Source organism: Verticillium alfalfae, genomic scaffold, assembly GCF_000150825.1.
Source record: "Verticillium alfalfae VaMs.102 supercont1.1 genomic scaffold, whole genome shotgun sequence".
In the NCBI taxonomy this organism is placed as follows: domain Eukaryota; kingdom Fungi; phylum Ascomycota; class Sordariomycetes; order Glomerellales; family Plectosphaerellaceae; genus Verticillium; species Verticillium alfalfae.
The window spans coordinates 3,012,475-3,032,196 of record NW_003315038.1 but is presented as its reverse complement, the minus strand read 5'-3'; the positions used below and the strand labels follow the sequence as shown (position 1 = coordinate 3,032,196).

At 58.8% G+C, this 19,722-nt stretch overlaps 7 protein-coding genes across 7 annotated transcripts; 3 read left to right on the top strand and 4 right to left on the bottom strand.

Moving 5' to 3' along the window:
- Positions 1-498: 498 nt before the first annotated feature.
- On the top strand, positions 499-5,199 carry VDBG_00929 (phosphoinositide 3-kinase regulatory subunit 4; the record flags this gene model as incomplete). Its single annotated transcript, XM_003009200.1, has 3 exons — positions 499-712; positions 786-2,512; positions 2,575-5,199. 3 exons carry the CDS (start codon positions 499-501, stop codon positions 5,197-5,199), a joined length of 4,566 nt encoding a protein of 1,521 aa, XP_003009246.1.
- A 691-nt stretch (positions 5,200-5,890) lies between these two features.
- VDBG_00928 (U2 small nuclear ribonucleoprotein A) lies at positions 5,891-6,950 on the top strand (the record flags this gene model as incomplete). Its single annotated transcript, XM_003009199.1, has 5 exons — positions 5,891-5,969; positions 6,025-6,097; positions 6,233-6,455; positions 6,539-6,673; positions 6,723-6,950. 5 exons carry the CDS (start codon positions 5,891-5,893, stop codon positions 6,948-6,950), a joined length of 738 nt encoding a protein of 245 aa, XP_003009245.1.
- Positions 6,951-7,364: 414 nt separating this feature from the next.
- Positions 7,365-8,209, bottom strand: VDBG_00927 (predicted protein; the record flags this gene model as incomplete). Its single annotated transcript, XM_003009198.1, has 3 exons — positions 7,365-7,723; positions 7,831-7,971; positions 8,146-8,209. 3 exons carry the CDS (start codon positions 8,207-8,209, stop codon positions 7,365-7,367), a joined length of 564 nt encoding a protein of 187 aa, XP_003009244.1.
- Positions 8,210-8,917: 708 nt separating this feature from the next.
- Positions 8,918-11,125, bottom strand: VDBG_00926 (exocyst complex component EXO84; the record flags this gene model as incomplete). The annotated part of the gene is made up of 5 exons (XM_003009197.1): positions 8,918-9,266; positions 9,322-9,906; positions 9,977-10,562; positions 10,598-10,832; positions 10,892-11,125. 5 exons carry the CDS (start codon positions 11,123-11,125, stop codon positions 8,918-8,920), a joined length of 1,989 nt encoding a protein of 662 aa, XP_003009243.1.
- Positions 11,126-11,800: 675 nt separating this feature from the next.
- VDBG_00925 (mitochondrial import receptor subunit tom-20) lies at positions 11,801-12,710 on the top strand (the record flags this gene model as incomplete). The annotated part of the gene is made up of 4 exons (XM_003009196.1): positions 11,801-11,861; positions 12,068-12,313; positions 12,416-12,516; positions 12,582-12,710. 4 exons carry the CDS (start codon positions 11,801-11,803, stop codon positions 12,708-12,710), a joined length of 537 nt encoding a protein of 178 aa, XP_003009242.1.
- Positions 12,711-13,302: 592 nt separating this feature from the next.
- Positions 13,303-15,752, bottom strand: VDBG_00924 (tRNA wybutosine-synthesizing protein; the record flags this gene model as incomplete). The annotated part of the gene is made up of 3 exons (XM_003009195.1): positions 13,303-14,023; positions 14,104-15,625; positions 15,707-15,752. 3 exons carry the CDS (start codon positions 15,750-15,752, stop codon positions 13,303-13,305), a joined length of 2,289 nt encoding a protein of 762 aa, XP_003009241.1.
- Positions 15,753-16,261: 509 nt separating this feature from the next.
- Positions 16,262-19,451, bottom strand: VDBG_00923 (transcription termination factor 2; the record flags this gene model as incomplete). The annotated part of the gene is made up of 7 exons (XM_003009194.1): positions 16,262-16,547; positions 16,599-17,513; positions 17,578-17,987; positions 18,046-18,690; positions 18,761-18,831; positions 18,931-19,017; positions 19,091-19,451. The coding sequence occupies 7 exons, from the start codon at positions 19,449-19,451 to the stop codon at positions 16,262-16,264; spliced, it is 2,775 nt and encodes a 924-aa protein (XP_003009240.1).
- Between the last annotated feature and the right edge of the window lie 271 nt (positions 19,452-19,722).

Sequence of the window (19,722 nt, the reverse complement as noted above, 5' to 3'; positions counted from 1 at the left end):
GCTCTTTGCCCACGTGCAACAGTTGTACTTGAAGGTCGTCTGTATAAGGCTAGGTCTGTGAAGGATCGAAGCTCGTGACAAGCAACGCGTGGAGCGTCTGTTAAGCCAATCACAAGCCTCCAAATACCCACTGTCGGGGGTTAGACGACCTGTCCCGCCGACGTCAGTCCCCGCACGCGTGCTCTCTACCTTGCCCAGGTACTGAGCTCCAACCACCAAGCCATTCACAGTCCCACCACGACAACGCTATGCAGGTACCTCTTAAGTAGCGGGTAGCTAGCAAGCTGCAGCATTGACGACAAAGCAAACCGACAACAGGCAGTAGGGCAGAGGCCCGACATAGACGATCAACCAGCGCTTTTGTGTTTCCTCGCAGCCAAGACCCAGAGCTCCCAGCTCCGACCTGACCACCTGCCCTCTCTCTACCTTACCAAGATGACTGGCCTATCCGCCACACCGACACGAGGCACCATTTAGGCACAACGCCAGACGGACATCATGGGCCAAGGCTTCTCTCTCGCGACGCCGTATGCTGGCTCGGCCAGCATCGATGTTCCTGAGCTGTCTGACCTTGTGTACGAGCGGAGCCTCGGCACGGCGCGCTTCATGAAGAGCGTCCGCGCACGGCACCACGATGGCGTCGTGTTGGTCAAGGTCCTGGCCAAACCCTACACACCCCTGTCGCTCGACAAGTACAAAAAGGAGCTCATCGGTAGGTAGAGATACGATGGCGCCCGCACCTATGTATGTGCCCCCTAATGTTGACTTTCTCTCTTCTTGTCTAGCTCAGCGAAAGGCCCTCGCCGAAGTTCCAAACGCACTCCCCTTTCAACGCATCATCGAAACCGAGACGAACGGCTACCTCGTCCGTCAGTTCCTCTACAACTCGCTGTACGACCGCATGAGCACGAGACCCTTCCTCGAAGACATTGAGAAGAAGTGGCTCGCCTTTCAGCTGCTCTGCGCCCTGCGTGACTGCCACGCACGGGACATCTACCATGGCGACATCAAGTCCGAGAATACCCTTGTGACATCTTGGAACTGGCTGTACCTGACTGACTTTTCCTCGCCCATCAAACCAATTTTGCTTCCCGATGACAACCCCGGCGATTTCTCGTACTACTTTGACTCCTCTGGACGGCGGACCTGTTACTTGGCGCCCGAGAGATTCGTTGCGCCGGATGACGTGGGCACGAAAGAGGCCAAGCTCACCTGGGCCATGGATGTCTTCAGCGCCGGCTGTGTCATCGCCGAAGTCTTCCTCGAAGCGCCCATCTTCACCCTGAGTCAAATCTACAAGTTCCGCAGGGGCGAGTATGACCCGGTCATTTCGCAGATAAGCCGCATACCGGACAGGGACGTTCGGGACATGATATCGAGCATGGTGCAACTTGATCCTGAGAGACGATACTCAGCAGAGCAATATCTCGACTTCTGGAAGGGCAAGGTCTTTCCAGAGTATTTCTACAACTTTCTTCACCAGTACATGGAGCTGGTCACGGACCCTTCTTCGGGCAACAGCCCGATCTCTGGCGCGTCCAGAAACCTTGGCGAGGCCGATGACAGGATAGACCGCATTTTCCTCGATTTTGATAAGATTTCATATTTCCTCGGCTATCAACCTGGCAAGCGCGACACCCAGGTCGTACCCCTGGCGAGCAAGCTCGGCCTCGGGCATTTCCCAGTTCGACTCAACATTCCGAACCATGAGCAGTACGTGACGGGCAACCCGGATGGCCCCAAAAATGACGGCACCCTTATCTTCTTGACTCTTGTCGTGTCGAGTATCAGGCATACGGCTCGCGCGGCTTCCAGGGTCCGGGCGTGCGATATCCTGCTTGCCTTTGCTGAGCGAATACCCGACTTGGCCAAGTTGGACCGGGTGCTGCCTTACTTGGTGCTGTTGCTCGGTGACAAGTCGGACCTTGTTGTCATTGCGGCGACTCGGTCGATCACGCAGCTTCTGCAGCTTGTGACAGCCATTTCCCCTGTCAACGCGCATGTGTTCATCGAGTACATTCTTCCGCGCTTCCAGACTTCGCTTCTCGGCCCCTCCCCACCCGTGAGCCCACTCGTGCGAGCAACGTATGCCTCGTGCCTCGGAGGCCTCGCGTCAACTGCATTGCGCTTCCTTGAGATGGCGGCGACCTTGAAAGCCAACGGTGCTCTGACTGTGGCTGACCCTGAGGTGGAACCAGGCAAAGAAGCAGAGGTATTGGCTGATAATCTCTTCGATGATGCTCAGCGCGAACTCTTCTCCATGTTCGAAGCACACACGAAAACACTGATCGAAGACACGGATGTCTCGGTCCGGCGTGCCTTTTTGACATCGGTTCCGGAGCTGTGCATCTTCTTCGGCCCGGCTGAGGCCAACGACATTCTGCTCACCCACCTCAACACATACCTCAACGATCGGGACTGGAAACTGAAGTGCGCTTTCTTCGATGCCATAGTGGGGATCTCGCGCTTGTCGGCAGCGTCAGCCTCGAGGAGTTCATGCTGCCCCCTCATGGTGCAGGCGCTGACCGACCCGAGGAGTTTGTTGTGCAGTCCACTCTCCACTGCCTGGCGCAGCTGGCTAATCTCGGGCTCTTGTCCCGGGCGAGGTTGTGGGAGCTGATCGACATTATTGGCAGATTTACAATGCACCCAAACCAGTGGATTCGCGAGTCGGCGTCAGAGTTCCTCTCACAGGCGTCCAAGTTGCTGTCGCCGGCCGACATCATCGGTATCGTGCTGCCGCTCATTCAGCCGTATCTGAAAACAGACAGGATACCGGCATTCGGCGAGCTCGAGCTATTGGACACCTTGAAACGACCGCTATCCCGAGCTGCGTTCGACCAGGCTTTGAGCTGGGCGCAGAAGACCAAAAAGAGCAAGTTCTGGACGCCGTCGCAGGAGCTGCGTCCCTCAGTATCTAGGTCGTTACCCACCAGCCTTGCGACCAAGTCGTCCAAGGACCTGCACGTCAATACACTCAGGCAGTCAGCGAGGACGACGGAAGACGACCAGTGGCTGGCGAGGCTGAAGAACCTTGGCTTGAGCCACGAAGATGAGTTCAAGCTCGTAGCGTTGCGAGACTTTATCTGGCGGCTCAGCCGCACAAAGACCGGCATTGAGAGTCCCGGCGAGCCTACCACGACTAACGAAGTGGTATTCCTCCAGAGCCTCGGCATCACCCGTCAGACGGTCTTCTTTGACCAAGAGCTACCTCAGCAGCTGCCGGATACGCCTGAGCCGGTCAAGCAAGGGCCCTACACTATTGCGGACGCACTGCTCGATGCGTCCATGACGATCAACGACTCGGCGAGTAAGAGACGCCTGGCTACCTTGAACAGCTTGAGGACACGCGTGGTTGAAGGGCCTCCCTCTCGTGACGTTTCGCGCACACGACCGATTGACACAAAGAAGAGGTTAGGGACGGGTCAAGGGAGCCTTTTGACCGTCGGCAGCCCAGTTGATGACGATTCTTCCGTGAAGGATCAGCCTTATGCGTCACGGAGAGCCATGCGACACCAAGCAAGCGCGTTGAGTCTTCTGGGACGCAAGGAGAGTAATAAGAGCGTGCCTGAGACGAGCATGACGGAGACGAATGCTTTTGGAGAGGTCGAAGGGCCCTTTTCACAGGATACCGGCGCCCGCCCCGGTGTTGGGGACCGCCAACCGAGTGCGGCGACTCTCAGCGGAAATGTGAAGGCCAATCACTCATACGAGGGCAACGACCCCAGTATACTGAAGATGCTCGATGCCATGTACGTCAATGTGTTCCCGCATGACATTGTCGAATTTGGACCACTCGTCACGCCTGTCAGCCGCCGCGAGGCTGTCAACAAGACGACAGGACCCGGGGGCGAGGAGCCATGGAGACCTACCGGACGGCTTGTGGCGACTTTTGGGGAGCATGCGGGCGCCATCAACCGTCTCATCGCTTCCCCAGACCACGTCTTCTTCCTTACCGGCGGAGACGATGGCACCGTTCGGGTCTGGGATACGGCAAGGCTGGAGAAGAATATTACCAACCGCTCGAGGCAGATTCACAAGCACGCGCCTGACGCGCACGTCCTCGCACTGTGTTTCGTGGAGAACACGCATACCTTCATCAGCTGCGCCAGCGACGGCAGCGTCCACGTTGTCAAGGTTGAGACAGTGGGCGCCGCCGGGGTTCTGCGATATCTCAAGCTGCGCCTGCTGCGCGAGTACCAGCTGCCGCAGGGCGAGCATGCCGTGTGGTGTGAGCATTTCAAGATGGACGCCAGCTCAGTCTTGATGCTGGCGACGAACAGATCGAGGATCCTGGCCATTGACCTGCGGACCATGTCGCTGCTGTATGTGCTGGAGAACCCGGTACATCACGGCACACCGACGTGCTTCTGCATCGATCGCAAGCGTAACTGGCTCTGCGTGGGCACGTCGCACGGCGTCCTAGACTTGTGGGACCTGCGCTTCAAGATGCGCCTCAAGGGCTGGGGCGTGCCGGGCAAGAGCGCCATCCACCGCGTCTGCGTGCATCCTAGTAAGGGCCGGGGCAAGTGGGTCTGCGTTGCGGGCGGTACGGGCCAGGGCGAAGTCACGGTGTGGGACCTTGAGCGCACGACATGTCGCGAGATCTACCGGGTCGGCGGCGGCAGCAAGGAGGCGCTGAGGGGCTACGAGCCGTGGCAGGTCGACGAGGACAGGGTCGAGGGCATGCTGGGCCGGTATGCGACCAACATCGAGCCGAGCGGCGGCGGCGGCAGCCACGGCACGGCGGACGGCGGCGTGCGCGCCATGGTCGCGGGTACGGCGGTCGGCGAAGACACACGCGACGTGCGGCACGCATTCATCGTGACCGGGGGCTCGGACAAGAAGTTGCGGTTCTGGGACCTCGCGCGCGTCGAGAACTCGACCGTCTACAGCGGGCTCACGGCCGAGGAACAAAGGCCCGTGTTCACGGCGTCTCAGCCGACGGCGGCGCTGACGGTCAAAACGGAGAGGATCCCGCGTGCGGCGCCCACGGCACCCAATGCCGGGGCTGGGCGTGAGAAGAACGGTGCGGGCGGCGGTGGCGGGCGCAGCTCGCGGTCCACGGTCGTTTCGGTCCAGCAGCAGCAGCTCCTCAAGGCGCATCTCGACTCGATTACGGACGTGGCCGTGTTGGAGATGCCCTATTGCATGACGGTGTCTGCTGATCGGTCTGGGGTCGTGTTCATCTTCTCATGAGAGGGCGTTTTTGCTGCTTGGCGCTTGGGACAGGGTAGAACATGGATAGATACCGATACATGGTTCTGGGCTTTCTTTTTCAGGTGATCATGATCGACATATGGTTGTCCGTTGTCCTGTGATGTTTGCTTGCGAGTTGGTGATCGCAACATGGAATTCGTACCAGGATCAGCGACAAGGCCTCGAGCTTGTGTTGGATTGAACTTTGCTCCTTGGCATGAACTCCTCGCCCATGAGTGTCATTTATCAGAAACAAAAGCATCAGATCAAATCCATGAGAAGAGGCACCCTCTGCAGCTGTTCTCAAGGCTTCACACAGTGTGTACAGTGCGAACACAAGCGTCTAGCTCTTATCTTATCGCACCACCAAAATTTCCTCCCCGCAGCACTTGCACCTCACTGACTGACCCTGGTCTGGTCTGGTCGCTGCTGCCCGCTCCGTGCTTGCTCTGGGCGCCCACCACATTCCGCATACCGCATCTTCAGCCTTGTCCACCATGAGAAGCGCACTCAACGCTTAGCCCTGCCGATTCCTCCACCGCAACCAACGACTGTCGCCGCCACTATCCACCCTCCCTCAGCGGCTTGTACACGATTTGGACGGAAGAAGTCATACTCAGAGCCTTCAGTCTCAATCACCTTCGCCACGAGGCACACGACACCACCACGGTAACCCCACCGACCGCCCACGATGCGGCTCACGGCGGAGCTCATCAGGGACTCTCTCTCCTACCTGAACCCGCTCAAGGAGCGTGAGCTCGATCTCCGAGGTGCGTTGCGACAAGAACAGATGCTACACTTTTGATCTAGAGCCAGAATTGATAGCGAGGCCCCTTCGCCGGGCGCGTGCGAGACAGGACACCGAATCCCCGCCATTGAGAACCTGGGCGCTGCCGGCGTGAGTCTCTTTCCCTTCCTCTGCTCTGTACCTGCGACTGTCTGGCAGGGTCCGAGATGCTGTTCCCGCAATACAAACACAAGGCTGACAAGACAGCCCCACGACTCGATCGACTTCACCGACAACGACATCCAGCCCCTCGGCAACTTCCCCCTGTCGCCGCGCATCACCACCCTGCTGCTCGCCCGCAACCGCGGTCGCCTCCATACAGCCCGCCCTGCCCACCGCCATCCCGAACCTGCGCCACCTCGTTCTCGCCTCGAACCAGATCGCCGAGCTCGCCGACCTCGATGTCCTCGCCAAGTTTGCCCGCCTAACCCACCTCGTGCTGATCGAGAACCCTGTCACCAGGAAGGAGGTGCGTGGTCCCCTCCCCTTCCGCACGCGTCATGTTGACGAGCGAGCGAATGGAGGACCTTGGAAAAACTGACCGCGTCGCAGAACTACCGCTACTGGGTGCTCTGGCGGTGTCCCGGCGTCCGTTTCCTCGACTATGTCAAGGTCAAGGACGCCGAGCGCCAGCGGGCCGTTGCCCTTTTTGGCACGGCCGACGAGCCGACGGCGCTCGCCTCCAAGGTGCGTTGCCTACCCTCCGCCTTCTCAACACGGCATGCTGACTGCGCAGATCATGGGCGTCAAGTCCAAGACGTTCGACACGGGCGCTGCGGGCGGCACCCGCTACTGCCGGCGACCAGGCGCAGGGCTCGCGCCTGTCTCGCATCAAACTCACCGACAGGAGAAGAAGCGTCTGCAGGAGATGATCAAGCGCGCCGACAGCCTGCAGGAGATCATCCGGCTCGAGAAGATGCTCAACGAGGGGGACATTACCCCCCGGCGTGCACCTCGATGCTGATGTCATGGAGGAATAAACCTAGCTTCTTCTTGTGGCTTGAAACCTCTGGAGGATGGCAGTCGATTCTCGACATGAACATGACGGATGCAAAGGGCTGTGGAGGAGGGGAACAGCTGCCCCCGATGGCACATTTGCCACTTTTTTTTTGTTTCTCATTTTTCGTTACCACTTGACATTGTCACACGGCGTTAAAACGGCATCGGTAGAGGAAAAAACAGGTCCCGAGGGAGGCCTGGGTAGTTTATGATCAAAACACCTCGTTGTCATCATTATAGGTCATTACTGTACACTCCGTACATCCACTGCTGCTGCTGCTGCTGCTGCTGCTGCTGATACTGCGCCCCTGTCCACCACAGCGCGCGCGCATCACTCCCTTTCCGCCCAGTACCGCAAAACCGACGCGCCAACCGGCCACTAGCCCGTCATGTCGACGTCGCCATCGTGATCCGCCCCGGCCGCCTGCCGCATCTCGGCCTGCAGCTGCGCACTGGGGTCGTCCATGGCCGCAGCGGAAGCAGCAGAGGCCGCACCTGGGCCGCCGCGCGACGCGTGCCATTTGACGCCGTTGGCACCACCACCGGGCCGGAGCGCCCCCGTGTCCGCAGCACCATTGGTGCCGGGTACCGGTACCGGCACCGGCGGCGCGCGACTTCTTGGTGCCCGCCAGCGCGGGGCGCGGGTCGCCTGGGCCTGGCCTTGATCTCTTGTACGTGTCGTCTTGGGGATGACGTCCTCGAGGAACTCAAGATTGTCGTTGTGCGCGACGGCGTTGGCTTTGTTTTTTTTCTTTCTGTTAGTTTAGTGCCACCTATGGCGACCGAAACAGTAGCGAATAACTGCGAGGAAAACATGTGCTCAATGGAGGCGAGGGAGGACTCACCTAGGTCCTTGTACTGCACGTTGCGGCGGGGCTTCCGGTCGAGCTTGGCCTGGTTGTGGGCTTCGTTGGCGAGGTGCTGGATGAACATCTCCTGCGCCCTGTTAGCAGCTGGCCGTGTCGAATCGCCACATCGGCGAGGATCTGTCTTGCACGTGCCGTGGCGACTGTGATGATGAACGCGGCGTTGCTGGAACAGATGCTGATATCTGGGTCCTGAGCGATGATCTTCTTGACGCGAGCGACTGGAGCGGCCTTGTTAGTGCTCTGTCTGGCCGGCTGGCCGCTTTCATCGGTCGTGAAAGCTGGTGCACATACGGGGCAGGGCCGGCTGGCCTGTGACCTCCTTGCGGGGAGGGATGGCTGTGGTGTTGTAGGGCATGGCGGTGAGGACGTGGTGGGACTGAGAGAGCTGGTGGTAACGGGATCAGATCTAGAGGTCTCATTAGTGATGCGGTCATGAAGCTTCTCATTTGTGCTTGATGTGAGCGGCTCCTCATGATGCTTGAATTGCGTGACTACGAGGCTGATGACTTGAAGCTTGGCCCAGTGCTCACTTCGAGATGAAATCGGCATGGCTAACTCATCATAGTGTGTGCCAAGCTCACATTATCATGGGAAGCCTTTATAAGGCTGGGTCGACGTGAACGCGATCGTTGACAAGGAACATGCTTACCTCAACCGTCGTAGAAACCTCTAATATTCTGTCTGGTAAGAGTAGCACAGCTTCTCAACGTTGTTTGTCAAGTCTGGACAGCTATGAGAATTGTAACCACCGTCTAAGAGGTGAGGTTGAAAAGATGGGGCGTCAGGGACGCGTTGATGGTCGCGCGAGGGAGCTCCAAAATGCGCCAGCTGCCCTCGGCTGGCACCAACCCCTGATGTACCCCTGAACCCTCGCGCTCAGCATCGCTGTACAGGACATCATTCCAGCAGACTGCCCTATCCACAGTGTTTGAATTTGACGATGACATGGCTAGATTGAATAGAGGCTGCATAGAATCGTTATAAGAGTTGAAAGACATCGACAAATATCGAGCCTCGCGCTCATACAGCACCCCCAAGACCCCTCATGCGCCCTCCAGGTCCCTCACTCCAAGCCCAGGCCTACTGGGCTGTCTGACCGCTTAAACTCACGCAGCTCCTGGCCGACCATTGTCTTAAAGTCCAAACCAACTTCAGCCAGCATGGAGGCGTGCTTCTGCGCGCGATTCATGCACTCGGACCACACCTTGCCGTCGCGCTCCGTGCTGCTGAGCTGGCGAGAAAGAATCAGGTTGAAGGCCTCCACCTCTTCCTTGGCCCACTTGACGCAAGTGCTCATCATGGGCGGTGGGAAGCAAGACTGGTAAACGGTAACGGTGTTTTTGATGAGCGTAAAGTAGCAGAACGAGATCTCCCAGATGTACTGGTGGAGGTCGCCCTGGAACGTGCATTGCCTGGCATTCTGGGTTAGCATGGGTCATGGTACAGCTGACAGCAAGCTTGACTGACCTTGATCGATGCTGGATCACATTGTGCCTCGCCAGGAGGTACGACTCGCGCGCACGGTCTTCGTAGCCGAGTCTCGTCAGCCATGACACGATGCGCCTCGTCTTGCTGGCCATGTTGTGGTACATGTCGAGCTCGCGGAGCAGCATATCGGCCACCTTGACGCAGCGCTCTTCGACCTTGAAATTGATAAAATCCTGCGCCACGGCGTTGCTCTTCAAGCCCCTCGCAAGCTTCTTGAGCTTCTCGACCCTCTCAACGGCATTCTCGAAGTGTTGCAGCGCAATTTCAATGTCGAGCTCGTCCATCTGGCCCTCCACCCAGCGGAGGTTCTGTTGATTGCCGTCCACCTCGATGCGCATGTCTTTGATATCCGACAGAGTCTCCAGGAGCTCAGCCTTCTGCAACAACCCCGGGTCGCGTGACGCAAAGTAGTTGATCGTCTCCTTGGTCTTATTGTTGGCCTCCATCTCAGACTGCAGGCTCTTGCGGAGCTCCTCCACGGCCTTGCGAATGTTCAGAAGCAGGGACGGCTTGTCGGGATCGTCCGGTTTCTCCGTGCGTAGAATAAAGACTCCTGGCCGTTGCCTCGGACGCGAATGCGTCCATCAGCTTGCTCCTCGTGCTGGACGACTCGCTCGACCCAGCCATGTCGAACTTCACATCAGGAGGGCCAGCACGGTCTGCAACCAGCTGATGATGTTGCTTGTCCTCACGGGTGCCCGTCGGTCTGGCGCTCTGCGACGCGATGAGCAAGCAAGAAGATCTGGGTGGCGCGCCGGGACTTGTAGGTGGGATTTGTCGAGTTCGATCCACTGGGCGGCCTTCTGTATGACATGGCGACCGGGGGCGTTGGGCAAGAACTTTTTGCGTCCCCTCGACATTCTTGTAAAGGGCCTGCATCTGCGAGTTCCACAAGTCGCTGCGGTCGGCTACGGAGCTGCGCTTGTCCCTCTTGCTGAGGCCTGTTGACAGCTCGCCATTGAGGCTGGTTGATTCGTTACGACCGCCCGCTGCTGCACGGAGAGAGGTAGTGTTCGCCTTCAACTCGGCCATGAGGTTTCGGAGCGTCCGCATTTCATCCTTCAGCTTGTCGGCTTCGTGGGCAATCTTGATGAACTGGGTACGGTTTTGCATCACATTCTGTTGGAGATCGGCCTGGGCTCTTGACTTGAGTTGTCGCAGGGAGTCCTGGTACTCCTGAATCTGGTCCTCAGTTGCATCACTGAGCAGCCCGGCGACATCTGAGAAGCATATGGTCAGTGGTCAAGTCGCGAACGATGGGTCATCATCTTCCCACATTGATCGGCGTTGAGATTGGGATCTCGTAGAGCCTTCAGGTCGATCGTGGGTGCCGCGCCACCTCTAGATGGTGGAGGCCCTCCACGCTTCTCGCGAGATTCGTACTTGTCGAGAGTAGGTAAGGCGGGCACGGGGGGGTTGTTGACGTCGAAGCCTGCCTCGGGAAAGTTGCCAAAGCGTGTTGAGTATCGTCGTTTGACTAGGTCGGAGGTCTACGTCCAAAGCACGCGTCAGCTTTCTGTGCATGATCTCTCTTGTTCATTCGACCTACCGCATTACCTCCGCCAGGCTGAATCGGAGGGCGCTGGCGCTGCTGGGGAGGCGGTGGTGCCTCATTGACGGGTCGAAGGGCTGGGCCACTGGCAGGGCCATTCGCATTGCGCAAGGGAGACGGTCCATTCTGTGGGATGGGTTCAGAGATCTGTCGCGGGGCGCTGATGGTTGGGCGACCCCCCTTCCGGCGGGGGCCTGATCTCAAGGAGATCCTACTGCGTTCGGAGGACATTGGATGGGCCGGATAGGTGAGTGTTGGACCAGAGGCCGTGATGCGAAAGAGGCGAGGTTGTCGGTAGTGGCCGAGATGCCACTGCTCACATTCACTTCCAGTGTGGTGGCAGTGACGAGACGCATCAACCTGGGGTTGAATGAAAATGTAGGTAGGTAGCTGGTGTTTCGTCAGGACCGGGGTTCAGGTCGTCGACGTTGACTGAGCTCTGGCAGCTCAGACGTGTTGGCTTGGCCTGTGTGGGGAACAGCTTGGGAGTGATCAGTAGCCTGTAGTTACAGGCGTCCAGCATCCGTGGGTCGGCGTGGATGTTTCTCTGCCAGAGCTCACGGTTTTGGCGATGTTTAGCCGAACACACATGCATCGGACAAGGCCTCGCTGGTGTGGTGCTGCACTGGCGCGTGAGACCCCGGCTCAAGCCAACTAAAAAAATTGGTAGTAGAGCTCCATCAATCGAGCGCCCTACCGAGTCCCTGGCCGATAGACCAGCTTCATTTCTCGACACTCGACCTATCAACCCCCGACGCTCCCCCATCTCGTCACCACCCTCAACTCTTTGACGACCAGCTCCTAGACCGAGCCCGCTCCGACGTCTGCCACCGATCATCCATCGCTTGGATTTCTTGTCGCCGCCTTTTCTCTTTCGAGGCTCCTTCGTTCCATCTTCATTTCATCATGGTCCAATCATCCACGATAGTGACGGCATCCGTCGCCGCTGCCGCGACCGGCGTTGTTGGTAAGTTTCTTATCAACCTCCTTGCCAGGGCTTGAGGGAGTAGATGAGAGCTCGACCGAGGCATCATCAGAAACTATCAAGCACCCCTTTGGCTGTCCGCATTGCGTCGTCTCTGGCAGCATAAGCACCATGCGCCTGATTGTCCTATGGGATCCTCCACTCTACGCACAAGGCCATCGTCCGCTAACCAGCATGCACCTCTTCAGCCTACCTCTTCTACTTCGACTACCAGCGCCGCGTCAACGCCAACTTCCGTCGTGACCTTCGCCGCAACGAGCGCAAGCAGCACCGCGCCGAGAAGGAGGAGGCCCAGCTCGAGACCGTCCGCCAGCGTCAGGCTATCGCTCAGGCCGTTGTCCAGGCGAAGGAAGAGGGCTTCCCTGAGGATGTCGAGGGCCGCGAGGCCTACTTCCTGCAACAGGTCTCCGAGGGCGAGACGCTGGCCGCCGATCGTGAGTTTGCCATTGCTTGCTTCTCTCCCCCCGTCGGGCCAGTCTTGCTACAAAGATGGGGGACAACAGCATGATCGGAAGCTAACCGCTGCGAAACAATAGCCAACCACGTCGTCGAGGCCGCTCTTGCTTTCTACAAGGGCCTCAAAGTCTACCCTACCCCCAACGACCTGATCAGCATCTACGACAAGACCGTCCCCAAGGTATGCGAGACCACTCTCACCATGACTTCAACCGAGGTTGCTTGCAGACGCTAATCGCATCACAGCCCGTTCTCGACATCCTCGCTGAGATGATCGCCTCCGACTCTGATCTGAAGATCAGCTCCGGTGGCCAGGGCTCCTACACCGGCAGCGGCCCTAACCTGTCCGACATGCCCACCGTCGGACTCGACTAAAGCGCTGTGACGGCCACAACATCCAGGGTCGTTCCCGTCGAGCACACCTCGAAGGGCCTGGCCCGACGATCCAACTCCTCCACTCTGTACCACCGCCCAAAAAAGAAAAACCCACTCCGAAGCCGGACATCGCAGGAGCGACCCCCTCGTGCAGCATTGTTCACAGCGATATCCGGCATGAAGGGGCAATCCTGACCCACAAGATTTACGACGTCTTTGATTGTCTCATAACCATCCAAATGCGCTGTCTGATAGAGGGGACCCGCGGGGGAGAAAGACAGTCGACGCGTGGTAGTATACTGATGATTGGGGGGAGAAAGGGGAGGGGGGGCGAAGTTTTGTTAAAAAGTGAAAGGGGGTGCGTAGCCCGAGGCGGCGCGTCCGCGGACAATACACGTTTAATTGCCCTGCTACACGTCATGCTGACATTGTCCCATTACTGTTTTCGATTGGCGCGATCTTGCTGTCATTGTTCACGGCACGACATGTTAGGACATGTCAGGACCATGGGCATTCAGGGGCACGTATACGTGGGGTTGTCATGAATCGTATTTTTTTTTTCAACTACTGGGTTGCAAGATACCCGCCCAACTTATTTGGCTTCAATCTTCCGGCCCTTCCTGTCGACGCGGTCGTCACGGGGGTCGAACCCGCCGTTGCCCCAGGTGGCCCACTCGGGCGTCGCGGGCCCCATGTAGTCCTCGGCGCGCCACTCGCCGTCGGGCCCCCTCTCCTCGAGCAGCTCAAAGAAGCGCTGGTAGTCAATGGTGGTGTGCCACTTGCCGTCGACCCGGAAGCGGTCGCTCGCCAGCAGGATGCAGCAGCTGTGAGCGTGCTCGGCGGCGATGCCGTACTGGAGGCCCTTCTCGCCGAGGCGGGCCTCGAGCTTCTTGACAAAGTCGCAGACCTCCCAGTACCAGGGCACGTTGCTCATGCTGAGGCCGGCGTTGGAGGCGGTCGAGGTGCCGCAGTAGGTGACGCCCTTGACCTCGATGAAGCAGGGCAGGCCGCGCTCGACGAGGGCGGCGTAGCCGTCGACCTCCTCGTCGACGTTGAAGCCCTTGACCAGGGTCAGGCGGTAGACGGTGCGCTGCTTGAGGCGGCGCTCGCGTAGGATGTCGAGGCAGCGCATGAAGCGCTCCCAAAAGTCGCGGTGCAGCGGCCGGTCGATGCGCCGCAGCGACTCCTTGTCGGCGGCATCGATGGACACGTAGAGCTGCGTCACGGCGCGCAGCGAGGCGAGCTGTCCGGGGTGCTGCGCGTTGCAGACGAGGAAAGGACGAGATGCGCTCGGCGTGCAGCATGGCGAGGAACTCGTTGATGTGCGGGTAGAAAGATGGGCTCGCCCACGAGGGAAAGGGCGCAGTGGCGGATCCGCAGCGCCTCGGCGTACCGGTCGGCGCGCACACCCGCCATGCCGCGGAGCACCTTGATCTTTTGGTAGTGGCCCGCCTTGACGCCGTTGAAAATGTCCTCGGGCGGGTCGACGACCCAGCGCCACGTCGTGCCGACCGGGTTCGTGCCGTGGCGCCAGCAGAAGACGCACTTGTTGGAGCAAGACAGCGACGGCGTCGTTTCCATGCACTGGTGCGAGGCGATGCCGTAGAACGAGAACTTGTAGCAGGAGCCGCGACCGCGCAGGGCCGACTTTGTCCACCGACAGATCTTGACGCCCGAGTGTGAGCCGACGATGGTGTAGCCCTGCTTTGTGAGCGAGGCATAGGTGGGCGAGTTCTTGGGCACCATCTCCTTGACCGTCGGAGCGGGCGCCTTCTTGGCCGCCGTCTTGCCGTAGGTCGTAAAGTCGACAGCGATGGGCGCTCCCTTTCCTGTAGACGGCGCGGCGTCGGGTCTGGAATCCCTCATGATGCGGCCCAGATCCTCGACGTCTTCGAGGTTCTTGCTGTTCTTCAGTTTTTCCGGCTTGGCTTCGCCGTCCTCAACCAGGGTCTCGTCGTCGTCTTCTTCGTCAACGTCCTCCTCGTCGCTCTCGACAGGCGCACCGCTGCCCGGCATGCCCTCACCGAGACCACCCGTGCGCGCCAGCTGGCCCAGAATCTCGACGATGCCCTCCGACCATTCCGCCAGTCGCTCGGCGTAGTCCGTCTTGGGGTCGCCCATGCCGACGGGAGCAGCTCGCTTCCTGCCCGTCAGCCTCGCCATCCACTTGTCGAGCTCCTTCGCCTGGAAGCAGAAGCCCTCCTGCTCGTTGGGCCAGCCCTCGCGGTCGCCAAAGCCAAAGACAGAGTAGCCGAGCAGCGGGGCGAGCGGGGCCGTGTCAATCCTGAAGTCGTGGTGAATCTCCTTGAGGTGCTCGAGGAACGTGTCGTTGATGGTGTCAATGTTGAAGCTCGGCAGCAGGAACAGGTACAGCAGCTCGACGTCGCCCTTGGCCTTGGGCGGCGTGATGAAGTAGTCGTCAAAGTCGACCTCGGCGAGGTCGAGGAGCTCGGGCGCCTCGAACGTGCAGCTCGTCTCGGGCGCCGCCCGGTGCATGTCGCGCCCGAGGTCCTCGGCGAACTGCTTGGCAATCTTGGGCGTCGTGGCCGTGATGCTCGAGAAGAAGATGAGCGGCTGGATCCGGCGCGGCGGCCGCGCTGCGGCCTTGTCGACGCTGTCGTCCGAGGACCGGCGGCGCACGACGCCGCCTTTGACTCGCCTCGGGCCGGTGGCCGTCTTGGGTGCTTTGGGTGCGGCAGATGCTTCGGTGACGAGGGGGAGCTTTTCGGTTTTCGCATCGCGCGCGAGGGCCGCCTTCTCGGCGACTGTCTTGTCGGCGGCGAGCTTCTTGGGCAGGGCCTTTGGCTGTTCGGGTCTTTCGCCGGTGACCTGCAGATAGATTCGGAGGCCGACGAGGCCGAGAGCGACGACGAGCAGCACAGGGATGCGAACCTGCTGCCATGCATCGTGGAGGTCTGGACATTTCGGTAGCCATGTCAGCCACTTTGCGCACGAGTCGATTGGCTAGGTGGTCTCAGGAGGGCAGTTTCTCTTACCATTGAGCAGGGGCATCAAGGCCCAGCTGTCCCGGGAACCAGACATGGTTTGATACTGTAGTATTCGGTCAAAGACCAGGTCTTCAGTCAGTCGTCGCAAAGGGGGGGAAAAAAAAACCTCCGAGGGCTGTCGACGCTCTGAGCGATGCAGAGATGGTGCCCCGCGGTCGACGTTTGGTCGATGTCGAATTCACTAAAATAAAGTCTGCCGCATTGGCGCGGGGCTTCCTGCATGCCTGCCCCACCTCGCCCACCACAGAACAGACAGGCTCCTGGAGCCCCCTTTCATTTTGTCTTAACATGTAGACTGCCTACCTAGGTGCCTTGCATGCCTTCAGTTTTCAGACTTCAGACTCTGGAAGCGGGCTTCTTGCGAAATGCTCTCAATTCTATTCACGAGACCTGTCTGTGACGACGGCCGAATCGCTGACGTGACGCTGGTGTCCTACATGCCGGGCTCTTGCTACCAACCAGAGGACGCTCGACGAGCCAGTTTGTGCATCATGAGCGTCTCCGCCTGCGCTCTTGATGTATCGTACATCCCACCTGCAGTCCTTAGGCAGGCGATCCCAATAGCTTGACAATGTCCGCCATACGCGTCTCCTTCGTTTTCTCCTCCTTGCTCTTCTCCTGGAAAGCCTTACTGATAAGCTGCCGCTTCGCCGCCTGAATCTCCAGCACCTGCTCTTCGATTGTGTTCTCCATGACAAGGCGCCACACTGTCGTCGGCCGCTTCTGACCCAGCCGGTGCACGCGATCGACGGCCTGATCCTCGATGGCCGGCGCCCACCAGCTGTCCGCCAGAATGACCGTGTCGGCCGCGACGAGGTTGAGGCCGACGCTGCACACAGCCAGACTGGCGAGCATGACCTTCGTGTCGGCATCGTCATACAGCGCCGCGATGGCGGCATCGCGTTTGTCGGGCTTCATGCTGCCGTCGATGCGCGTCCACTTGAGCCCCGCCTCCTCGATCTGCGTCTGGATGATGTTGAGGAACGACGTCCACTGCGAGAAGATGACAACCTTGGACTGTGGGTCCTTGCACGTCGCCTGAACAATCTTCAGCAGTGCCTCCGTCTTGGAGCTCTTGAAATCGCCGTCGAACGCATTGGCGTCATCGTCCTGCCCTTCCTCGGGGGCCGGCTCAAGTAGGTTTTCCATGCCCAACGTCTGCCGGCACATGGGGCACTTCCTCTGCAGCTCAACAACCTTGGTGATGCACCTCCGGCAGTAGACATGCTTGCAGTGCGTAATGACGGGCTCGCTGAGCGTGTCAAAGCAGACGGGGCAGTCCTCCTGCGTCTCGATGAACAGCCGCAGCGCCTGCTGCAAGAGCGCCTTGTTCTTGTCGTTGAGGATCACGACGTCTTGGCCCTCGAGGACCTTGAGCAAGTCGTCTATGCGAGCACGACAGAGCGTCCAATGATTGCATGTCTGCCGCAGGCGCAGCAGCTTCTCAAGGACGCTCTGAAATTGTACGCGGCCCGTCCTGGCCTTACGCTGGTATTCTTGGAGGACGCCCTGCGCCTCTTGCAGCAGCACCTTGTACTTTTCGTTCTCGTCCCTCCTGAACGTGATTCGATGGACATACTCTGTCTTGAGCGGGAGTTTAAGGTCGACAAAAGCCATGTCCTTCCTACGGCGAAGGCACAAATCGTACATAATGCTTTGGAGAAGGGCTTCCGCTCTTTTGTGCCCCCAGGTCAGGGGTCGCGTAATGACCGTGTTGAAAATGGTTGGCTGCTCGACGCCGCCCGTCATATGGAGGAACGCCAGCATTGATTGGAGGTCCTGGAGATTGTTGACACTGGGTTCGTAAGCAGATGTTCTCTCTTGTGATTCGAGGTTTTTCAATCTGAGGACAAACGTACATTGGCGTGCCGGTGAGCACCCACCGAGACGCGGCCCTGAGTTGGCAGGCCGCCCGGGCTGCCTGAGTCTTCGCATTGCGGATGGTATGACCCTCGTCGAGCACGACTCGCCTCCAGTCAACACTCATCAACGGTCCACGAGCAGAATCCGTCTTCTCCAGACGCTCCTTGGCTAGCTTCCCGTAGCTTGTTATGACGACGTCGTACTCGGACAACTCTTCAGAGGCCGCAGAGCCGTGGTGGATGTGGATTTTCGGTGCCTTATCCTTGCGAACGTGTGCATCGAATTGCTGTTGCCAGTTGCTCATGACACTCACGGGCGCCACGATCAATGTCGGGCCGCTGCCTGTGCCTGAGAGGACCAAGCTGATCACCTGCAATGTCTTTCCGAGACCCATGTCATCGGCAAGCTTCGGGAAGCATCGTCAGCAACTTATACGCCAAATCCAGGCTGGAGGCAAAACTCACAATCCCGCCTGATAGCAGTTTTGCCTCACCAGCGACGGAAAATTTCGTCGCGATATTGACCATGCCGCGCTTGTTCTGTTGCCATCTCCACAGCTGGACTGAATCGGAGGAATCCTTCTTCGGGAGCTGGGGGTCTTCTTTGGCAAGCATCCAGTGCAGGCCTTGCAGCTGATACGGAAGCAGTTTCGACACCAAAAAGGCCGGCTCGTCCGCCATGGGCATGGCAGCCATTTGCTCTTCGGTCATGGTTTTGATGGCATCCGCACCCTTACGTACATCGATTGTCTCGCTCGTTGCCACGAGATCCACTATGGTTACACCCTCGGGCGGTTCATACTTCGTCGCGTTGCGAGCCTGCTGCATACCCAGCTCGGCAGCATCAGCCCTTGCTTTGAAGTGCGCGTTCGTCTCTGTTCCGACTCCGCGAAATTCTACGCCGCGAGCCTCCTCTTCACGTCTCGTCTCGGCCTCGGTCCTACTCGAGCTGAGCTCGGCGGCCTTGAAAATCCTGTCTTTCTTAAGGCGGTCTTCCAGGGCTCTGCGCGCGGCGCGATCACTTGAACCGTAGACCCTCAGGCGGATGGGACAATCGTAGAAATTCATTTCGCCGCTCAGTTGACACTCTAGCAATATCTCGCCTCGATCCTAGGACGGTTGTCAGCTGTCCAACTTCCCGTCCATGATTCGTCGGAACCTGGGGCGGCCAGGGACTCACCAGGTAAGGTGCGAGTTTGGCAGCCACGTTGCGCGGTATGTGTCCAATCTGGTCTCCCAAAACATTGGTCACTTGCAGAGCATTTGCATCGTACTTTTGCCCCCGTCAGTGTCATGGTTCCGTGCTGCCACACAGCAATCCAACATGGCGCTTAGAAGTCAGTCGCATACCTGATTGTGAGGTTCTCGGTTTGCACAGCACGATCTCTCCCGCCGAGGCGTTGCCAGCATAATATCGAACGCCAACAACCTTGGTAGCTGCCGCAGAGTCAGTTTGATGTGATTACCTGGTCAAGAGACCAGTATGCGAGGCATGTCACGGGAAACGTACGCAATGATCCGTAAAACTCCATTGACGGTTCATCATTGGACTGCGTGAGGTCAATGACCTCGACGTCATCCGCGATGGGCTGAGACGATGATGGATAGACCCTCCCGTTCTGGGGGCCCCGATGTGGAGGCACCCGTGGACTCCACGATGACTGAGACGCAGAAGTGGCGTTATGTCTTTGACTCGAGCTCGACTGGGATGAAGCTATGTGTCCTCGACTTGGAGAGCTCTGCGAGGGGTGTGACGACGGAGCATGTCTCTTGCGTGGTGGCCCTCCCGAGAAGGTTTCGTCTCTACCACTGCCTTCGTCCACATCGTCTGTGAGGTCGATGACGTCGTGATACCTCTTGGGACCTGACATGCTGGGAGAACAGACCGGGTGGGTTGTAGGGCTGTCGACCCAGCCTATGGATTGGAAAGATGCAGTGGTGTAGCCTCCGGCGCTTTCTCTTGAATTGAATTCTAGTAGTCAAGAAAGAAAGATATGGGACTACGTTAACATGGGTGAAAGGGAATCAGATGGGCATTGAAATCCCAGGCCATGGAGCGAGACGCGTTGGTTCGTGTCAAGGTTCATTTTCCTTCCCGTACAGTACAGGGCTGCGGGTCCGGCAGTTTGGCGTATGCCGGCC